Source organism: Panthera pardus, unplaced genomic scaffold (assembly GCF_024362965.1).
Source record: "Panthera pardus isolate Hobbes unplaced genomic scaffold, ASM2436296v1 HiC_scaffold_13, whole genome shotgun sequence".
In the NCBI taxonomy this organism is placed as follows: Eukaryota; Metazoa; Chordata; class Mammalia; order Carnivora; family Felidae; genus Panthera; species Panthera pardus.
Genome location: NW_026526688.1, coordinates 163,539,121 through 163,558,832, shown reverse-complemented (window position 1 = coordinate 163,558,832; position 19,712 = coordinate 163,539,121). Strand labels below are relative to the sequence as shown.

Sequence of the window (19,712 nt, the reverse complement as noted above, 5' to 3'; positions counted from 1 at the left end):
TAACATTACTCCTGCACAGTATACCTCAGTAAACATCCTTTGAGGGCTTGCTGGGATGACGCACTCCACCCATTTTCTTGTGCAGCAAACAGACAAACTGAGAAGCATCGTCTTTAGGATGAACGCTGGCAGAGAGAGGCATCAGTGGCCAGGTTTGGAGGGCGGATGAGGGGGAGTAAGCCGGGACCCACCCAGGTCTTGTGCACAGACAGGGGGAAGGCAGGTGGCTCTTGAGATTCTAGAATAGGTTACAGTGGGGGCGCCTGAGTGTCTGAGTTGGTTAAAAATCCGGGTCATGAATTGGGCTCAGGTCAAGATCCCAGGGTCATGAGATTGAACCCCGCATTGGGCTTTGTACTGGATATGGGACCTGCTTGAGATTCTCTCTCCCTCTCAGCCCCTTCCCCGCTCGCATGTGCACACTAGCACTCACTCTCAAAAGAAAAAAAAAAAAAGAATTGGTTATGGGGAAAGAGCTTTTTTAAATCAGGAGGAATGGAAACCAAAGACAGGAATTTTAAAAGAATTGTAAAGTAACTTTTTCTTTCAAATCTGCAACTACCTCCCAGGGAGTCCTCTCAGTAGGTACCAAAAAAAGGCATCTGTTCCTAAAAATAAAACCTCTTAGCACAATAGGAATAGGTGAATATTTCCTTATGAGAATAATTATTCTTTGATCTCCTAGGCAAAATTCTTTCTTAGTAGTAGAATAATAAAAAAACAATGAAACATACATACATGCAGTGGAGTAAGGTAAGAAGAGTCCGCTAACAAAGGAGATGTATAGACATTCCCACAGGAAGGTTACAGGCGTACTCAGTGACAAAAGCCAGGTATAGGATTCATAGGGATAGTGTGAACCCCTGTGTGTAGATAAATTTAAAACTGATTTCATTGTATATTTGCACATACATAAATATAAGCACAAAGGTCTCAGGACACGTGTCTGACTGGTAAGGAAAGGGAGAAAACAGTTTTTTCTTTTTAGTCTATTTTGCTCTGACTTTGCCTATATGAGTATTTTGCTATGTGGACGCATTACTGTGTCATTCGTATAATATGTGCATGTGGGCACACATGGGTATATGCACTCTCAAAGCCAAAGCTAGCAGCCTATCAAATGATAACATGCAAAATGTATTTCCATTTTTGAGTGGAAAATGAGAAAAGCATGCTCACTCTTGGAATGCTTATTTGCCATTGTTTTGGAAATTATTAGCCAGTGTGATTAGACAAAAGGAAGAAAGAAGGGGCATAAATAATTGGAAATGAGGATGGGGCACCTGGGTGGCTCAGTCAGTTGAGCATCCGACTCTTGATTTTAGTTTAGGTCATGATCCCGGGGTCGGGGGATCAAGCCCGGCTGTTGAGTGCGTGCACTCTCTCTCTCAAAGATAAAAAATAATAAAAATAAATAGCTAAAAATAAATAAATAATTGGGAAGGAGTAGGCAAAAATGATCATTTGTTGGAAATGAAATGATTAAATTCTACCTGGAAAGCCACAGAGAAATTTCATTGACACTTAGAAACAGCAAATAAATATGTATATATTATATGCATGTAGAATTCTATGAACGAGTTATTTTGGGAAAGCTGCTTACAGGAATTTTTAATAAATGGTTGTCTCTGAGGAGTAAGGAGGGGTTGGAGGGGAAACTTGATTTGTAAATTTTTTCACTTTCACTTTTAAATGAAATTTTGTATCATGTTTATGTGTTAATGTAGCAAAAAATAACTAGCTTAAAAATGAAGTAATCTTCTTTGAGTAACTTTTATTATCTTAATATTTAATATTTAAATATTATTTAGATATTTCAGTATTTAAACTTTTATTTGAATAATAGCTATTCCCTTAATAATCAAGATAAGACAATTAGGAATACTTGGACAAACATGTAAAATAAAAGGAGAAAATAGAAAACCCCAGAAAAAGGTAACAGATTGGAAAATATGAAACAAAACATTTTGTAACAAAACAGCACATTTGTGATTACAAGGGAAATAAAGCATGCAAAAAAAGTATTTGCTGTGGCCAGATTACAAGGAAAGGGCCTGAGTGTGACTTTAGGGGAGCCAAGGATTTGAAGCAGAGAAATGACATAAGACTTTTCAACAAGCCCTCTAGGTGATTTTAATATTTATCCTTTGTTGAGGACAACCACTTTATACATTTATTGTGGTTTATTATTACTATTTTAAGATTATATTTTTAAGTAATCTCTATACCCAACGTGGGGCTTGAATTTGCAACCCAGAGATCAAGAGTCACCCACTCCACTGACCGAGCCAGCCAGGCCCTCCTGTTTATTATTTTGTATTGAAATTACTCCTGGGGCACCTGGCTTGCTTGGTGGTGGGGCACGTGACTCTTGATCTTGGGGTTGTGAGTCCAGGCCCCATGTTGGATGTAGAGATTACTTTAAAAAAAATAATAAAATCTTTCTCAAATTCCATATATGAATGAAACCATATGATATCTGTCTTTCTCTAACTTATTTCGCTTAGCATAATACACTCTAGTTCCATCCACGTTGTTGCAAATGGCAAGATTTCATTCTTTTTCATCACTGAGTAGTATCCCATTGTGTGTGTGTGTGCGTGTGTGTGTGTGTGTGTGTGTGTATACGTATATATACGTGTATATACACATATATACATATATGGACATATACATACTACATCTTTATCCACTTATCAGTCAATGGACACTTGGGCTCTTTCCATAATTTGGCTATTGTTGATAGTGCTGCTGTAAACACTGAGGTGCATGTGCCCCTTTGAATCAGCATTTTTGTATCCTTTGGGTAAATTCCTAGTAGTGCAATTGCTAGGTCGTAGGGTAGTTCTGTTTCTAAGTTTTTGAAGAACTTTGAGGAACCTCCATGCCGTTTTCCAAAGTGGCTACCGCAGTTTGCATTCCCACCAACAGTGCTAAAGGGTTTCCCTTTCTCTGCATACAAAACTCAACAGATTAATATGCAGGAAGGGAAGGAAAAATGAGATAAAAACAGAGACGGAGGCAAACCGTAAGAGACTCTTAAATACAGAGAACAAACTGAGGGTTGCTGGCAAGGAGGTGGTAGGGGATATGTGAAATGGGTGATGGGCATTAAGGAGGGGACTGTTCAGGATGAGCACTGGGTGTCACATGTAAGAAGTGAATCGATGGGTTCTACTCCTGAAGCCAAGACTGCACTGACTGTTAACGAACTTGAATTAAAAAAAAAAAAAAAATCTTTAAAAAAATAAAAAAAGAAATTACTCTCTACTCGATCTTCCTGGATGGCAGGGACCATGTTTTCTTCATCTTTAGCAGTTACGACAGTGTATAGCTTCAGTAAATGTTACCTGAGTGAAACTGAGATATATTGAGGAGTGGACGCTGCAGGACCACTGGATCTAGAGGCCGTGGAAAGGTTGTAGAGTGGTCCCTGTATTCTGGTATTCATTCATTTATTTATTCAGTACATTTTATAAAAGCAGCTGCTCCTTGCCAGGTGGTATGCTGAGGTTACACAAGAACTACAATAGCTCTTACTTTTGAGGAACTTAGAGGGAAAGGCAGATGAGCTGGGACTTAACACAGATGTGCTAAGTGTGAGAGAACCACTCCTAGCATTGCTGGGGTCACAGAGGACCGCCCCTCCCAGCCTCTGCAGGTGGGAGTCAGGAAGAGCGGGAGGGCTCCCGTCTGCTTTCCCCTTAAAGACTGAATGAGTTGGCCAGATAACATGGGGAAGGGAGAGGAAGATGGGCCGAGGTCAGAACAGTCTGGTATTGGGTGTGTGGCAGGACCTGTGTGCAGAGCAAACCATAGGTAAGTATTTCTGGGTCTCAGTTTTTATTCATTTAATAATATTTATTGATTCATTTATTTTCAAGAAACTTGATTTAAAGGTGGAAAGATAGGAGGCTGAAGAGGAAAGGAGGCACTAGATCATTGAGAACCTTATTTGGTAAGGTTGAGACTTTGGACTTTATCTTCAGGTGGTGGGAGCCATTGAAGGATTTTAAGCCAGCGTGGGATTTGTGTTTGGGATGGCTCCTTTAGGCAGCTGTGTCGAGGAGGGGCTGGAGGGTACAGGGCTATGGAATTAGGGAGATCCTGGGGAGACCGCTGTGGTCATCTGAGTGAGAGAATAAAGCCTGAGCAGGTCAGCACGGGATAGGTACAATTAGGTGTTTGGCAGGAAAAACGGGCAGTACACTTGGTAATTGACTGGATGTGGAGAGTGTAAGAGAAGGGAAGAGTCCAGAGTGACTCCCAGGTTTCTGTTTCTGCTGGTGCCACCAGTGGGACAGAGTACAGGAGGATAAGCAGGCTTGGCATGGACAGATGATCCTTCTCCGTGAGGTGATGGCTGAAAATGTGAAATGCAGGAAGAGGCTTGGGACAGAAGCTGAGTTTAGCTGTGGCAGTGAAACAGCAGGTGAGGTAGCCGGGCAGTAATGTGGTAGTCCAAAACTACAGGGGGAAAGTGTGGGCCTGGAAACTCGAGCATGGTTGAAGCTTGGGCGAAGGTATAGAATGGACCAGACGAGGGTTAAAGATGGAACCCTGCACATGAAATCTAACAAGCTGGGAGAAGCGAAGGAACACATTAAGAAGCCAGAGGAGGAGAGAAGTAGGAGGGAAACCGGAGGGAGGGTACTTCTGCGAGCCGTGGGAGGAGGCAGATTTTGCAAAGAATTGCTTCAGAGTTTCAGATACCACAGAAAGGTCAGATAAAATAAAGATCCGACTGTCGATTAGATTTGGCAGGTAAGGTGTTACTGGTGACCTTGGCAAGAAGTTTCAGGAGAGAGAGAGAGGAACAGAAACCAAATCGCAGTGGTTAAAGAAGGAACAGGAGGTCAAGTGGAGATGGACCATGCAGGCGGTTCTTTCGGGAAGAAGCAGAGCTGAGGCCCGAGGAGGAAGAGGCTTTTTGGCCTTACCAGGAACAAAAAGACTACTGGCTTTTCTTCTATGTAAAAGAAACGATTATGTTATTTCCCAGTTAATTTTATAAAGAACATTATGTGGTTCTCTGCTATGTTTCCAAAAATTATTACCAAAATCAGGCAGAGCTGTACGCTACTTTAAAGAAGCAAAGTGGCCTTATCTTCAGACACAAATTATGTGTAGCCTCTGTCCGTAGGTCGAGAGGCATGGCAATACATTGACAGATGATTGTGCAGAGCCGAATCCTTTAAAGAAGTAACTGAAATTCCCGAATATTTTTCACTTTACACTTGGTGATTTCTTTTTTTCAGAAAGGAGTTCTGGCCTGTAGGTATTATTTGATTTTCGTTTATTTTAATAATAAATATTTCAACAGTGTAATATCACTGTAGTAATAATCATGTACGTGGTCAGATTTAATTTATGTAAGATTGCATTTCATCGCAGGTACTGATGATATTGTAGGTCCTGAAGGCATGGAGAAATTTTGCGAAGACATTGGTGTTGAACCAGAAAATGTAAGTCTAGCCTATTAAGTTGGGCAAATCGGTTGATTATTTTTCTTGTCTTTTGTCCCTTGACAAATAAAGCAACAGTAAAGAAGGAATGGTGTGTTAGTTTTGTGAGACAATCTAAGAAACAAGTTCCAATTCTAATTGGATTTCTAAGCAAAATTTTTTTGTTTTAATTGGCATGGTGTAACTAGTCAGTCATGTTTTCCTCTTGTTTGTTTCTTGTATCTAAAAGGTACGATAGTAAAGTAATTAAACTAGATGTTTAGAAAGTGTTATGGGCATGTGTACCTCCTGTGAGAGATGAGCTGGGGGGCCGAGTTATAGTCTATTCTGTACCTTTGTCCCCCTCCCTAGTTGTTCCGCATAATGTAGAGTTTGTCCAGATTTTTGAGTAATTAATTATTCATAGGGGTTTGGAGTAAGTTGTAATTATCAAGAATCTTTCATAGCTCTTTCACTTCCGATTAAATTTAACTCAGGGATTGGTTTTTAGTATAAAGGCCTTAAGTATTTCCTTTAAAAATTTTTTTTGAGAAGTTATTTTATATGCTTAATTATTTTTCCCAACTCTTATTGTCATGTTATTGTTGAATATTTTTTTCCTGTTCCTACATCATCTCTCTTACACTAAAATGAAAAGTTATGCGCATACAGGTGCCCTGGTTCATTAACTATGCAGTTTAATATTGCATTAGCCTCCAATTTAACAAATATGTCTAAGGTCCTAAATGAGTTTATGATGGGGAAGAGATCACAAGAGATCATCCCCCTCATATAGACTCTTCTTGGAAGATAGGTGCTGCCTATGCACATATGTCATGCTCTTAAAACTAGAAATTAAGACTTCACACTTTTGGGGCGCCTGGGTGGCTCAGTCGGTTGAGCGTCCGACTCTTGGTTTCAGCTCAGGTCATGATCTCACGGTTTGTGAGCTTGAGCCCCGCATCGGGCTCCGTGCTGGCAGAGAGGAACTTGCGTGGGATTCTCTCTTTCCCCCTCTCTCTGCCTCTCCCCCAGTCGCTCTCTCTGTCTCTCTCTCAAAAATAAATAAACTTTAAAAAATTAAAAAAAAAAAAAAACAACTCTAAAGACTTAACACTTTATTCTTAAAACTTTTCTTACCCTTGACATTTGTATGCCTCTGTCCTCTCCCAACTCCCTCCAACACCTTACATTTTCTAAAGAGCCTTTTGCTCATTACGTGGATTTTTGTCTTGTAGTTTTTTATTTTTTAAAAAATTTTTTTTTTTTCAACGTTTTTTATTTTATTTTTGGGACAGAGAGAGACAGAGCATGAATGGGGGAGGGGCAGAGAGAGAGGGAGACACAGAATCGGAAACAGGCTCCAGGCTCCGAGCCATCAGCCCAGAGCCTGACGCGGGGCTCGAACTCACGGACCGCGAGATCGTGACCTGGCTGAAGTCGGACGCTTAACCGACTGTGCCACCCAGGCGCCCCTGTAGTTTTTTATTTAAAAAAAAAAAAAAAAAATTTTTTTTAACGTTTTTATTTATTTTTGAGACAGAGACAGAGCATGAATGGGGGAGGGGCAGAGAGAGAGGGAGACACAGAATCGGAAACAGGCTCCAGGCTCTGAGCCATCAGCCCAGAGCCCGACGCGGGGCTCAAACTCACAGACTGTGAGATCATGACCTGAGCCGAAGTCGGACGCTTAACCGACTGAGCCACCCAGGCGCCCCTGTAGTTTTTTATTTTAATGTGATCTAGTTCAGTATCTTAATGAACTATTCATTTTGTTAGAAAGGTTTGGGGAGAACTGCCAGTAGTATTTTGTCTGATCTTGCCCATAGACTAGTCATAAGCATAGAAAAGAACACTTCAGGGGCACTTGGTGGCTCAGTTGGTTGGACGTCCGACTTTGGCTCAGGTCATGATCTTGTGGTTTGTGGGTTTGAGCCCCTTGGCAGGTTCTGTGCTGAAAGCTCAGAGCCTGTAGCCTGCTTCAGATTCTGTGTCTCCCTCTCTCTCTGCTCCTCCCCTGCTCGTGCTCTGTCTCTCTGTCTCTGTCTCTGTCTCTCTCAAAAATAAACATTTTTTAAAAAAGATTAAAAAAACCCAAAACACTGGCTTATGAAAGAAGTTTCCTGATGACAGCTGGGCCAACGTTGGCAGAGTGTTTTCTGGACTGAATAATAAGAAGGGCAAGAGTGAGTTGGACCTGAGAGCAGACCCAAAGGCTCTCTCCCTCTGTCTCTTAAATTTTTATTTAGTTTTGGGAGAGCGCAAGCCAGGGAGGGACACAGGACGGGGACGGGATCCGAAGCGAACTTTGCACTGACAGGCTGACAGCAGCAAGCCTGATGTGGGACTCGAACTCACGAACCACAAGATCATGACCTGAGCCAAAGTTGGATGCTCGACCAACTGAGCTACCAAGGTGCTCCAGACCCAAAGGTTCTGCCCAGGGGACTGTCATCAGCATATGATCAGAGGTGGGCAACAGGGCCAGAAAGGGAGGAGATTGGGAGGCCAGGGTCAGGCTGCAGGTGTGAGAGGCACTGTGTGAACATTTATTCTCAGAGGCCCGGAGGCCTGTCAGGTGGGAGGGAGGGCTGGTGTTGATTCTAACTGAAGAAAGGCACAGTTCTTCAAATAGCAGTACTCCGTAACAGAGAGCTGCTGTTATTATCCTTTTGGGGGGCAATGGTGTCCCTTAGTTCTCCTCTTAGGAATAGAACTAGACTTAACATGTTGAATCACATTGAAGACTAGGAAACTGAATTCAGAAGATTATTCTCAAGTATTTATTACTGTACTTCAGTTCTCAGCTGCCATTAATAGAAGTTGTATATCATCACTAAGAAAGAAAAAATGTTGCTAAATAAACTCTGATATGCATCCATTTGGAATGCATCCCAATTTCAGAAATGTTAACATTTGAAAAATAAGAAGTAAAATTGTTTTTAAAGCCTTGTCCTCATTGTTGAGTTAGCACTTTCAAATACTTTAAAGTACTTAAAAGCTTTACCTTGCCTGATATTTATAGCCTAGGAAATTTAAGCAGGTTTGTAAAATTCAAATCTACTGTCATTTACTACGGCCACAGCAAAACCTTTTGTTTGCCTAATTAGCTTCCTTATTAGCTACCATAAGAAAAGTCCATTTTGTGTAAAGAAATACTCATCGTGAATATCTACTTTGACTTTTTAGCCACATTTCATGCATACTTGTGTGTGTTTCTGTGCCCTAACCATTTTTTTTTTAAATTTAACAAGTGTTTATGTGGAACTTTAAATCTTTCTTACTGAGCATTTAGTATATATATTGTTTGAGAACATAGGAAGTTTGAGTTCTAGAATGTGGGTTAGGGGCGCCTGGGTGGCTCAGGCGTTGAGCATATGACTCTTGATTTTGGCTCAGGTCATGCTCCACATCCGGCTCAGTGCTGACCATTCAGAGGCCGCTTGGGATTCTGTCTCTCTCTCTGCCCCTTCCATGCGCACACGTGCTCTCTCTCTCTCTCTCAAAATAGTTTTTTTAAAACTGAAAATGGGGGTTATTTCACCTAGGTAAATTGTTATGTGGGAGTCAGAATTCCAAGAAAAGCTGAGGGATGAGGGGAAATCCACTAATGTGTAAATATTTGGAAGAACATGTGTGCTCTTTTGGGGAAGTTTGGGTCTCTTAAGTTAAAAAATTTTTAACGTAGGGGTGCCTGGGTGGCTCAGTCATTTGAGCTTCCAACTTCGGCTCAGGTAATGATCTCGTGGTTTTTGGGTTTGAGCCCCGTGTCGGGTTCCATGCCGACAGCTCAGAGCCTGGAGCGTGCTTCAGATTCTGTGTCTTGTCTCCCTCTCTCTCTGTCCCTCCGCTGTTCATGCTCTGTCTCTCTCTGTCTCAAAAATAAATAAACATTAAAAAAAAAAACTAAAAAAAAATTTTTTTTAACCTATTAAACAATGCTGTTTTGTGATGGTGTGCATATGTAGAAACATTGGTTTACTAATCAGTGCTAGTAATCTACCTAGTAATCTAGATTGTTTAATCTAAAAAACCTAGTGACTTTAAAAATTGATATGTACTGATTTAATTGAGATTTGATGAAAGGGCTTAGAGATTCAGTGGGTTCTCACTGCTAATCACTTCTAACGTGGAAAACCATAGAGTCAGCATCAAGAGAAAGCTTTTCATTAATCTTGCAGTTATAAATTAGACAAAGCTGGACATTTTTAGTCCACAAGCTAGCTTGCTGGCAAACGCAAGGACCGACTTTCTGAACCTCCTAAATAGTATTGTTCTGCAGTACTTAATTTGTGTAGTGGCTTTCAGAGGCCAATTAAATCATCTGGAGTGATTTCTAATTGACTGCTTGCCTTACTTTTTTCATGTTACATCATCCCGATTCCTTTTACCACCATCGCCATCTGACCCAGTGGGGCACGTGGGTGATAGATTAATGGTTGGGTTGGTTCTTCCAGCCGTCGAAATGAGGCCTTCAGGTCCTGTGTGAAGAAATCACATTAGCTGCCAAGTGTGGAATATGCTAGTCCCTGGCCAATTTTCACAGATCTATTTTCTTACCATTGATTTTTTGTTTGTTTGTTTGTTTGTTTTGTTACAACAAATGGAGATGTAGCCATTTAGCAGTGAATATGTGATCCCCAGGTCAGGACTTGGATGTCCGTTAGGTGTGGACGATGTCCTGAGGTACGCAGTCCCACAGAGTGGCAGGATGGTCCTCGGAAATCCCTGTCCCTCTTCTTTACCCTCTTCTTGGATGGATGGCCTCAGCTCTTTCCCTCTGCAGAGCCCTGGATAGTTGGAAGCTAGATGCACTTTTGAAATGTAATTTTGTCTTTACTCCTTCAGGTATTTATTAAACTCACTGGCAGTATCTCTGTGTCATCTTTTCTCTAAAGCAGCTAAGTGACAAGCAGTGCCATAAACTAGAGTTGTTACAGTTCCTGATGCCTACAGAGTTTCAGAAGATTCACTAAAAGCAAGAGTGGCGCCCCGCTGAGAAGTGATTGGGCCCTGTCACTCATCCTGTGCTCATTCCAGGCACAGCGCTATTTAAGTGGGATGTTGGGCCACTTCACAATAATTTTCTTCAGTGTGTATAGTTCAACTCACAAACACTAATGTATTTGTGGTACAGCTGCATTATTGTATATGACTCCCCACTTCCCTTTTTATTTTTCAGCCCTCTGATCTACAGCTTGCTCTTTTCACTAAATCTTGGAGATCGTTCCCTATTTGTACCGATAACTCTACTTCATTTGTCTTAATGGCAGCATAGTATTCCTTCGTATAGAAAGTATTCAGCAAGGAAGTATATACTTAGTCCCTGATTAATGTTTGGTTGTTCTCAGTCTTTTGCTGCTATAAATAATTCTGCAGAAAATATTGTTGAATATACATCTTTGTGTTCGTGCACAGGTATAAGTTATATAACTTTCCTTAAGTGGAATTGCTGAGTCAAACACTGGTTTTAATTTTGATAAATATTGCAGAATTGCCCTGTGGAGAGGTTAATGGCATTACATTTCCACCATTCTGCATCATAAGAGTTCATGTCTCCCCAAGCCCTTGTCAGCAGATGAATTACCAAACTTTTGGATGTTTCCCAGCCTAGAACTCATTTTTGAAGTTACCCTGTTGATATTTCAGTGACTAAACTGTGGCGAACAGGAGCATTTGGAGAGTTGTTAATATGATTAATTACTGAGATCTGTCGTTGTGATTTGATTGGTCTGTTTTTTTGTTTGTTTTTATACAGGTAGTTATGCTTGTCCTAGCTTGGAAATTGGATGCACAAAACATGGGTTATTTTACTCTGCAGGAATGGTTAAAAGGAATGACTTCTCTACAGTAAGTCCCGCGGCTGCCCTGGTCGGGAGGCGGGGTGGCGTCCTTGCACTCCCCAGCTGGCTGCCTCCTCCCTGGCGGGTCAGGAGCCTGGGTTGGGTGACTGCAGGAAAGCCGGGTGATCTGGCAAACTTCACCTGTGGCTATAGGTGTAAAGGCCAAATCCCATTTTCATGATGAAGAGAAGACATTATGCATGAAGTTTTGTAATTATAATCTTTATGTAATGTGTATTGTTTATTTTAGTATTCTTCTAGAGCAGAGCTGCCCAATAGAAAATAGACCAGCCTGTCCTCTTCTCACAGATGTGAGCCACATATGTAATTTTAAATTTTCTAGCAGTCCCATTAAAAAAAAGTTAAAAGAAACAGGTAAAATTAATTTTAATATATTTTATTCAACTCCAGATATCCAAAATATTATTTATTATTCAGACATGTAATCAATATTTTCAAAATTTATGAGCTGTTGTACATTCTTTTTTTCATATTAAGTCTTCAAAATCTGGTACATATTTTACATTTATGATCCCTCTCAATTTGCATTAACTGTATTTCAAGTGCTTGATGGCCATGTGTGTCTAGTGACTGTCATGTTAGCACAGGCTTAGAGCTTAAAAGGCAAAGGCCTATCAGCATCTGGTTTACAGTTAGGGAGAAAAAGTTGACTGAAGTTTAACTTATAAATGAAAATATGTATTTTATATATTCTGATTTTACCTTTGGGCAAAATTGGAACTTCATTACTCCAGTGGTTGAAAAATAATAATAAAGAGTCTATTTGTGTTACCCAGAATGAGAAAAAAAACGGTGGTTTTATGTGTTCATTGTGTGTGTGTGTGTGTGTGTGTGTGTGTGTGTGTGTACGCACACAAAGTTTCATTCAAGTAAACAGTTGTTACTCTGTATTCTGAATTGAAGGATACAGTTGAGATGGGTAAGTAAATATTTCAGTGGTACCTGAAGATGAAGAGCAGATTATTAACATAGTAACTTTGATCTACGGAATGACTCTTTTTTTTTTTTTTTTTTTTTACTTTTACTAGGAATAATAGACTTTGACATTTACTGGATTGAAATTGGAGTGGAAATGGTTTTATGGTTTCATTCAAATAATTTTGGAATTTGCCAAAATTGTTATCCATTTGTTATTGATAACAATGCTTTATTTTCACCATGCTTGAGTAGTTCATAAGTCATTTTGCTGCTTTTCCATTTGAGCCTCATGGCTGCCTTCCTTGTGAGGAAGACAAATCAGGCTTTATCCTGCACATTTTACAAATGAGGAAACTGAGGCTTAGAAGGGATACATGGGATACATGATGTGTTAAAGTAAGTGGCAGAAATGGGAAGAAAACCTAAGACTTCTGATTCTTTTTTTTTTTTTTTTTTAATGTTTATTTTGAGAGAGAGCACAAGTGAGCAGGGGAGTAGTAGAGAGAGAGCACAAGCAAGCAGGGGAGTAGTAGAGAGAGAGGGAGAGAGAGAATCCCAAGCAGGCTCCACACTCAGCACAGAGCCCGACGTGGGGTTTGATCGTAACCGGAGATCATGACCTGAGCCAAATCAAGAGTTGGATGCTTAACTGACTGAACCACCCAGGTGCCCCAAGACTTCTGATTCTTAAGTCACATTCTTCCTTTAACAACTGTTGTCTGATGGCAAATGAGTTTTAGTTAAAGCCATACACTTTCCTGTCATCATGCTCTAGAATTTTAGGGTTAAGTCCTCTGAAATCTCTTTAAAAATTACGTTTGTCATGTTGGGAACATCTCCTTAAAAATTTTAAGTCTACTAACTTTCACTGTTTCCCCCCTGCCTTTCTTTACTGCCTTCTGAATACAGCACGTAATGGCTGCACTTTTTAAAGGGGGGCCCGTGTAATGATGAATGCATGGCCATATCAAGATTTTATTTCAAGCCTTCAGAGGAGGCACCATTAGTATGTTTCGGGCACATTTTCATTTGTCTTAAGAGGCTATAATATCCATTTTTAAGTAATTCTAGATTATTTTTTACATTTGCCTTTACAAAAGAATGTTATACACTGCCGGGTCTTTCCCTTGCGTTTTGAGGGCCACACCACCTGGGAAGTATGCAGTTTCCTGGGAGGTCTATGTAAGTTCAGGGAGGGCAGAGGGGAATTGCAGGGACCCCACCTCGTAGGTTCTTTGTTGGGAACCCTGCTTGCCACTCCGTGTGACACACACGCGGGCAGTTGGGTTCCTCTAGGGTACTGCCACTTGGTCCTTGTAGTTCAAGATGAGGTGACAAGCTGGGTCCACTCTAAGGGCAGGGAGGAGCCTGCTTTCTTCTTGTGCGATATGAAACTCGGAGACTGGTTTCCTCATCAATGAGGAAGAGATCATTACTCAAAACAACCTTTAAGGTTCTCTATAGTTCAGAATAGTCGAATTGCAAGTTTTAAGAACCTCCACTCCCCCTCCCTTAACCTCCCTAGATTCGTTTGTTCAGCAAGTGTTTGGATGGCAGCGATGTGCCACCTGCAGTATTCTACATCCTGGGGAAATAAAACTCACGAGCAAGACAGTCCTTTTGGGGCAGGGGCTCAGAAGCAAAGTTCAGCCAACAGATCCAAAAATAGTAAGGCCACTTCTCTTTATGCTTCTCGAATTGATTACATAAGTACTGTATTTTTAAGGTGTCCACACCCGGTAAATAAGAATACTCAGAGACGAATATGCTCTAGAGATACAAAGTAGTCTGTCTACTGAATTGCCTGTTTTGTCTTCTAGTTTGGGTTTTTGTCTTTTTTGCCCTTTTTTTGGTTTCATTAAACCTGTCCAGTGAAGTGTTTTGAGCTCAATCTGGAATTAAAGTGTATGTGACAATCCCTGTATTTATAATAGAATATTTGATTAAGATGCTAAGTTTGAAGAAAATGGTTACTGGACAGAGGGAGTGGAGACTATGCTCTGCTGCTCCCTGGGTGGCTCTGGCAGCACGTCTAGAACCAGGAAAGGGAAGCGATGCTCTGTGACTCCCACCTGGGCTCTCAGAACTCCGTCTCCTGGACACTGGGGAGGGGAGCGAGCTGTGTGCAAGCCCCACCAGGGCCAGTGTTTTCGAAGTGCTGGAAGGAGTGACGGAGGGCATCTGGCGGGGGTGGGGGGGCGGTACGTTCATTCCACTCATTCCACGTTCTGTAGCTCATTCTCAGTCAGGAGAAGGCACAACTCATTTCAGTGGACTGTTTGTTTTATCGCCTTGCTCCAACACGTGGGTTTAAGGTTACTTCTAATGAATCAAACTTATAAAGCTGTTTAAGCTAAACGAAAGTGTGTTAGACTTGTAGCTTACTTTGCATAGACGTGAGGATTGGCTGGAAAAATACCTTTGGCTAAGTGAAGGGGTGAAGGCCTTTCCCCAGGGAATGGAGAACTCCTTTTGGTTCTAACCTTTGGTGCTTACCGTCCCGATTTCTGGTGCTTCTGAATCTGTAACAGGAGCAGAAGTCACGGAAGAAACGATGCCACAGTGTGGCCACGTTTTGTTTTGGAAAACAGTGCTCTTGAGTGGTGTGGCACTATGTCAGTCAGAAACTAACAGGAGTTTTCTTACGTGTGATACACCGGAAAGCGGGGGTGGGGAGGGGGGAGGGGGCAGGGGGGAGGCTGAAGATGTGGCTGCTTCCTGAAGTCCCGGGCTGGTTTGCTTCAACTTCCCGACAAGCCAGTTTCTTCACTTGATCTTGTTGAGTGGCCACTAGATGGCAACCTGTAGTTCGGACTGGGTGACTCAGAGGCGTGTTCCCTGCTGGGGGTCACTCCAGAGGCTCTGTGGGTCAGGGCCCTCCCCCCCCCCCTTTTTTTTTTAAACGTTTATGTATTATTGAGAGACACAGCATGAGCATTGGATGGGCAGAGAGAGGAGGAGACACAGAATACGAAGCAGGCTCTGAGCCATCAGCACAGAGCCTGATGCAGGGCTCCAATTCACAAACCGCAAGATCATGACCTGAGTCGAAGTGGGACGATTAACCGACTGAGCCACCCAGGCGCCCAGGGGCAGGGCCCCTTTTAAAGCAGATTAAACTCTTTATTGATGGTAATAGCTCTGACATGTGTAACTGTCTTTATTACATACGTGAAGTGAAAATTTTACTTTGGTATTTTGTGCTTTATACTCCAGACAGGATCTCTGAGCGTCTTAAGACAAATGAAAACGTCTTTCAGGGGACATCTTTTGCCAGGGTGGCAGCTAGACTCCCAGGCATGCTAACGAACTTCCATTTTGCCTTGCGGTTCTACCCAAAGACTCATGGCTACTTTATTTTCTTTTAGCTATGTAGCAGATGTCTAAATGAGTGCTCTCTGCCCTTGAATCTGTTGAAACAGACATCTGTTCTTCTTCCTCTCATTGGACAGGACTAAACTAAACCCCCTGCCAAAATCTGGCCAATTTCCTGTGGCTTTGGTCCTTAACCTTCCTTTTCCAGTGAAGAGGAGAGACCTCGGCCTTAAATGTTTCGGGGTTAGCTGCTTTCTCTCCTCTTTGACCCTCTGCCATATTGTTAATAAAGTATCATTAGTTATTTATGTATACAGTAAAAAATCAAACCATACAGAAGAGTCCCCAGTGCGGAGAAGGCTCTGCTCCCTTCCTGCTTCCTAGACTCCAACTTCCTGCTTTCTCGTGTGCCCTGTTAGCTTCTACCAGCCCTCTTTTGGGGGTTGGCGCTAGATCTCTAACTAGGCTATCGGCATCTCTCTTTTTTTTCTTCCGCAGCCTTTCTCCACAGAGATTCAGAGTGAATTTTTCAAGATGCAAGCCTGATTGTGGTCTCTCCCATGGTTGGAGGTGGCTTCCAGTGTTTCTAGGATTCAATTTAAAAAACAAAAAACAGTATGGACCACAAAACCCTTTATGGCCTGGCCTCACCTCCCTTTCAGCCTTATCCTGGAACCACTTCCCCTCTTACTCTCTTCCGTTTGGTCACAGTGGGTTTCTTTAGTCTTTGAGCTTGGCATGCTCCCTTCTGCCACTGGGCCTTTGCGCATGCTGTTCCTTTTATCTGGAAAACCCTCTGCTCCAGAAATATCCTGTTTCTGCTTGTGGCCATTAGCTAACATTTCAGTCCCTTAAAGAAGCCTTTTCTGACTTCTTAAAACAGTTTTTTTTTTTTTTTGACATTTATTCATTTTTGAGAAACAGAGCGCAAGCGGGGGAGGGGCAGAGAGAGAGGGAGACACAGCAGAATCACAAGCAGGCTCCAAGCTCTGAGCTGTCAGCACAGAGCCCGACGCGGGGCTCGAACTCACGAACTGGGAGATCATGACCTGAGCCGCAGTCAGATGCCCAACCGACTGAGCCACCCAGCCGCCCCTGCCTTTTCTGACTTCTAAAACAGTCTAATTATTATCTTTTTCAGTTTTCAAACATCCAGAAGAAATACAGCACATTCTAAATTGTTGTAGATTCATAGAAGTGAAACATTTACTCTAATTTTTGACTTTTAGGTATTTTATTATCTCAGTAGATTATGGGGACTATTTTGTAGTTAGCTACAAAAAGAAACCTTTACAAATTTATTGCTAAAGATAGATCAGTGTGCTGATCTGTGATGTGAACGTATGAACAGTATTTTAGTTTATAAAGTATATAAACTGTTTACGTTGATAATACTTTTACTGTGCATTACTTATGCTTAGTGGTAGGTGAAAGCCCTACAGGGAACACAAGAAAGCACGTCCAGCATTGAAAAGCTTTGATTTTGCTGATGGAAATGGTGACTCTTGGTTCTCATTTTTAAGGGCTAGATACGAGGAACAGAAAATTAGTTTGTAAAATTAGCCAATCAGTCTGCTTCCTTAGGAAAAATAAACAGTGTGTCCCTTATCTGTAAAAACAGGTTTTCATCACCAAAGCTCCCTGAAGATATAGCTGATTTCAAGTCTAGGGTAGAGAAAGTACAAGGTGAGCTGGAATATCTTGTACCATAAGCAAGGACGTGCTCAAAGACTGATGGCACATGTCAGAAGGACACTGGCACCAGCTTGAATGGGCCACTGCCCAAATGAGGACGATTTGTGCACCAAAAAGAATAAAGGCGGTAAAAGATTATAACACTGAATCAAAAGCAAAAATCCTTAAGTCCAGAAAACGCGAAAGGTGGTGCGTAGAACTCTTCTTTATAGAATAACTTAAGCCGGTGAGGGTGGTAGAGTCCGAAAAATCACCGTTTTGCATCTTCAAATGCAAAGCCAATTCAGGTGGTATCACCAGTGGAGGCTAAAACCACCGGATGGAAGGTTGTTCGGGAACAAGATTCACAGTCTCAAGATATCATCCCACAGATTACATACTGTTTCAGAGGAGGGAAAATACCTGTTCATGGAGAATCTGGGGGATGTTACCTTAACTGAATGAGTCCATTTACCGTGGCTCCTAATGGGACAGACTGACGTTACAAGTCCTCTCATGGGGTGCACTGAGAAGGGCCTCACAAGCAGTGTTGTCAGAACCATTTAGCTTAAGTATAATCAGAGGGAAATTATCTGACAAACGGAGATTCTACAAAACAACCGTTCTCAAAAATGGCATTGTCAAGAAAGAAGAGAGGTGACACCCTTCTGGAGACTAAGGAGATATGACCACTAAAAGCAATGCGTGAGCCTTGATTGGATCCTGGATCAAGAAAAAGCATCTGTGAAGAAAATTGAGGGAACACTGGGGAACTTTGTATATGGGTTGTGTATTAGCTAAGAAAGTTTACACTGGTAGAATATTAGGAGTGATGATGGTATTTAAGTGTTTAGGAGTGAAGTGGCATCATGTTAGTAAGTTACTTTCAAGTGGTACGGAAAAAAGTGCACACGAGAGCACAAATGTGACAATGTGTGTCATGAACTGAGGGGATGGGTATATGGGTGCTTGTTCATTATTCTTTCCGTTTTTCTGTACATTTGAAATTTTTAAAAATCAAAAACGTAGGGAAATGGGTCATCCTGAATGTGTTGCAACTCCAGGGTTTTATTGTCTTTTGGTATTCTGTTTCATGTTACTGCCCCAGTTAAGAAAAAAAACTCAGGTTATAATTTGCCTTTATTCTGTTTTTCTAGATGTGATACAACAGAAAAGCTCAGAAATACTTTGGATTACTTAAGATCATTATTAAATGATTCTACAAACTTTAAACTTATTTACAGATATGCATTTGACTTTGCACGGGTGAGTTCTCTGGAGCCTATCCAGATGTTTCCCTCTCCTCCCGCCCTCCCCCCCCCCCCTTTTTTTTTAATTGCCTTTTGAGGTTTGTTTTTACATGCTGCAAGCAAAGAAGGTTGAGTAAGTTACTCCCAGGGTGCTAGTTAGGATTTCTTTCTACATGTACGCTTTCTACACTAACCCTGATTCTGGGCAAAAATGTAGTTTGTTAGCAAAAAGCTATGGTGCCAGACCTTGAATAGCTCTTGCTATTGGCTTAGAAGTAATTTATAAACTGGCATGTAATAGACACTTTTCTAAATGTCTTTTAGATAGGCTTAGAAGAGCTTTTCATTCTCCTGAAACAACAAACCTTCACCCATTGAGTTACTGGACTAAACTGCAGATCTGATTCTGTTTCACTTCCTGTATTGTATTTGGAAATCGTTTGAATTTCTGACCTAAGCTAATTGCAATGAACATTATTCAACCCTAATTTCCAGGCGTCATTTTGAAAAGTGAGCATCTTGTTGGTCACATCGTGAGGCTGGGCTAAGTGTGTGACCGCGGTTCTCCTGGAGCGAAATGAAGGCTCAGTTTTTCAGCCTCGTCACCGTAGGCAGTGGATTCTGAGGCACCAGTTGGCATTGTGTTCATTCGCCCGCAGTCCACAGCCCACACGGTCACACTCCATTCAAGAGCGGTGTCGTGTTTTCTGTTAAGTTGGTGTGTTTGGTGCATTCAGGGCATTGGGCTTGATTGATCGATTGTGATTTAAAGCAGAGAATTCAGTGTCAGGTGACTCCCTTTTTTCTTACCACCATGTTGGTCTTTTTCACTGCTTGCGTGCTTTGGCTCTGCTAGTTCCGCACCAGAGGTTTACCCGATGGTGAATTCTGGTGCATCTGCGGTAGCACATGAGTAGTTCTCTGTGGTGTCCTCATTTGTGCATTTTTGCATTTGTCGTAACCTTCACATAAAATCCCAACCCGTGAAAGTTTATAGATGTTAGAAGTGGTATGGTGAAATTCAAATACAGTGTTCCACTAAATGGCATTAGCGTAATCGTATGTAGAAGTTATTTGCCAGATGCTTTTAGAATAGATACACAGTTTGTAGGATTAAGTATTTCATCCCGCGAGATCGTTTTCCTCCCAAAGTCAGCTGTTTCTTCCTGTTTGGTAAAGTTTGTGTAGAAGCGTTCTACCTTCTCACCAAAGTAAGCCCTGTTTTCCAGCTTTTCTGTTTGGGGGCC

The 19,712-nt window shown here is 41.6% G+C and overlaps 1 protein-coding gene across 10 annotated transcripts in view; it reads left to right on the top strand.

Moving 5' to 3' along the window:
* Positions 1–19,712, top strand: part of DCUN1D4 (defective in cullin neddylation 1 domain containing 4) — an 83,174-nt gene that overhangs the window by 46,633 nt on the left and 16,829 nt on the right. For all 10 annotated transcript variants that reach the window (XM_053901590.1, XM_019412269.2, XM_019470196.2 and 7 more), the window contains 3 exons: positions 5,395–5,465; positions 11,203–11,294; positions 18,373–18,481. In XM_053901590.1, coding sequence (XP_053757565.1) covers positions 5,395–5,465; positions 11,203–11,294; positions 18,373–18,481 — 272 coding nt within the window. The remainder of the gene's footprint in view (positions 1–5,394; positions 5,466–11,202; positions 11,295–18,372; positions 18,482–19,712) is intronic.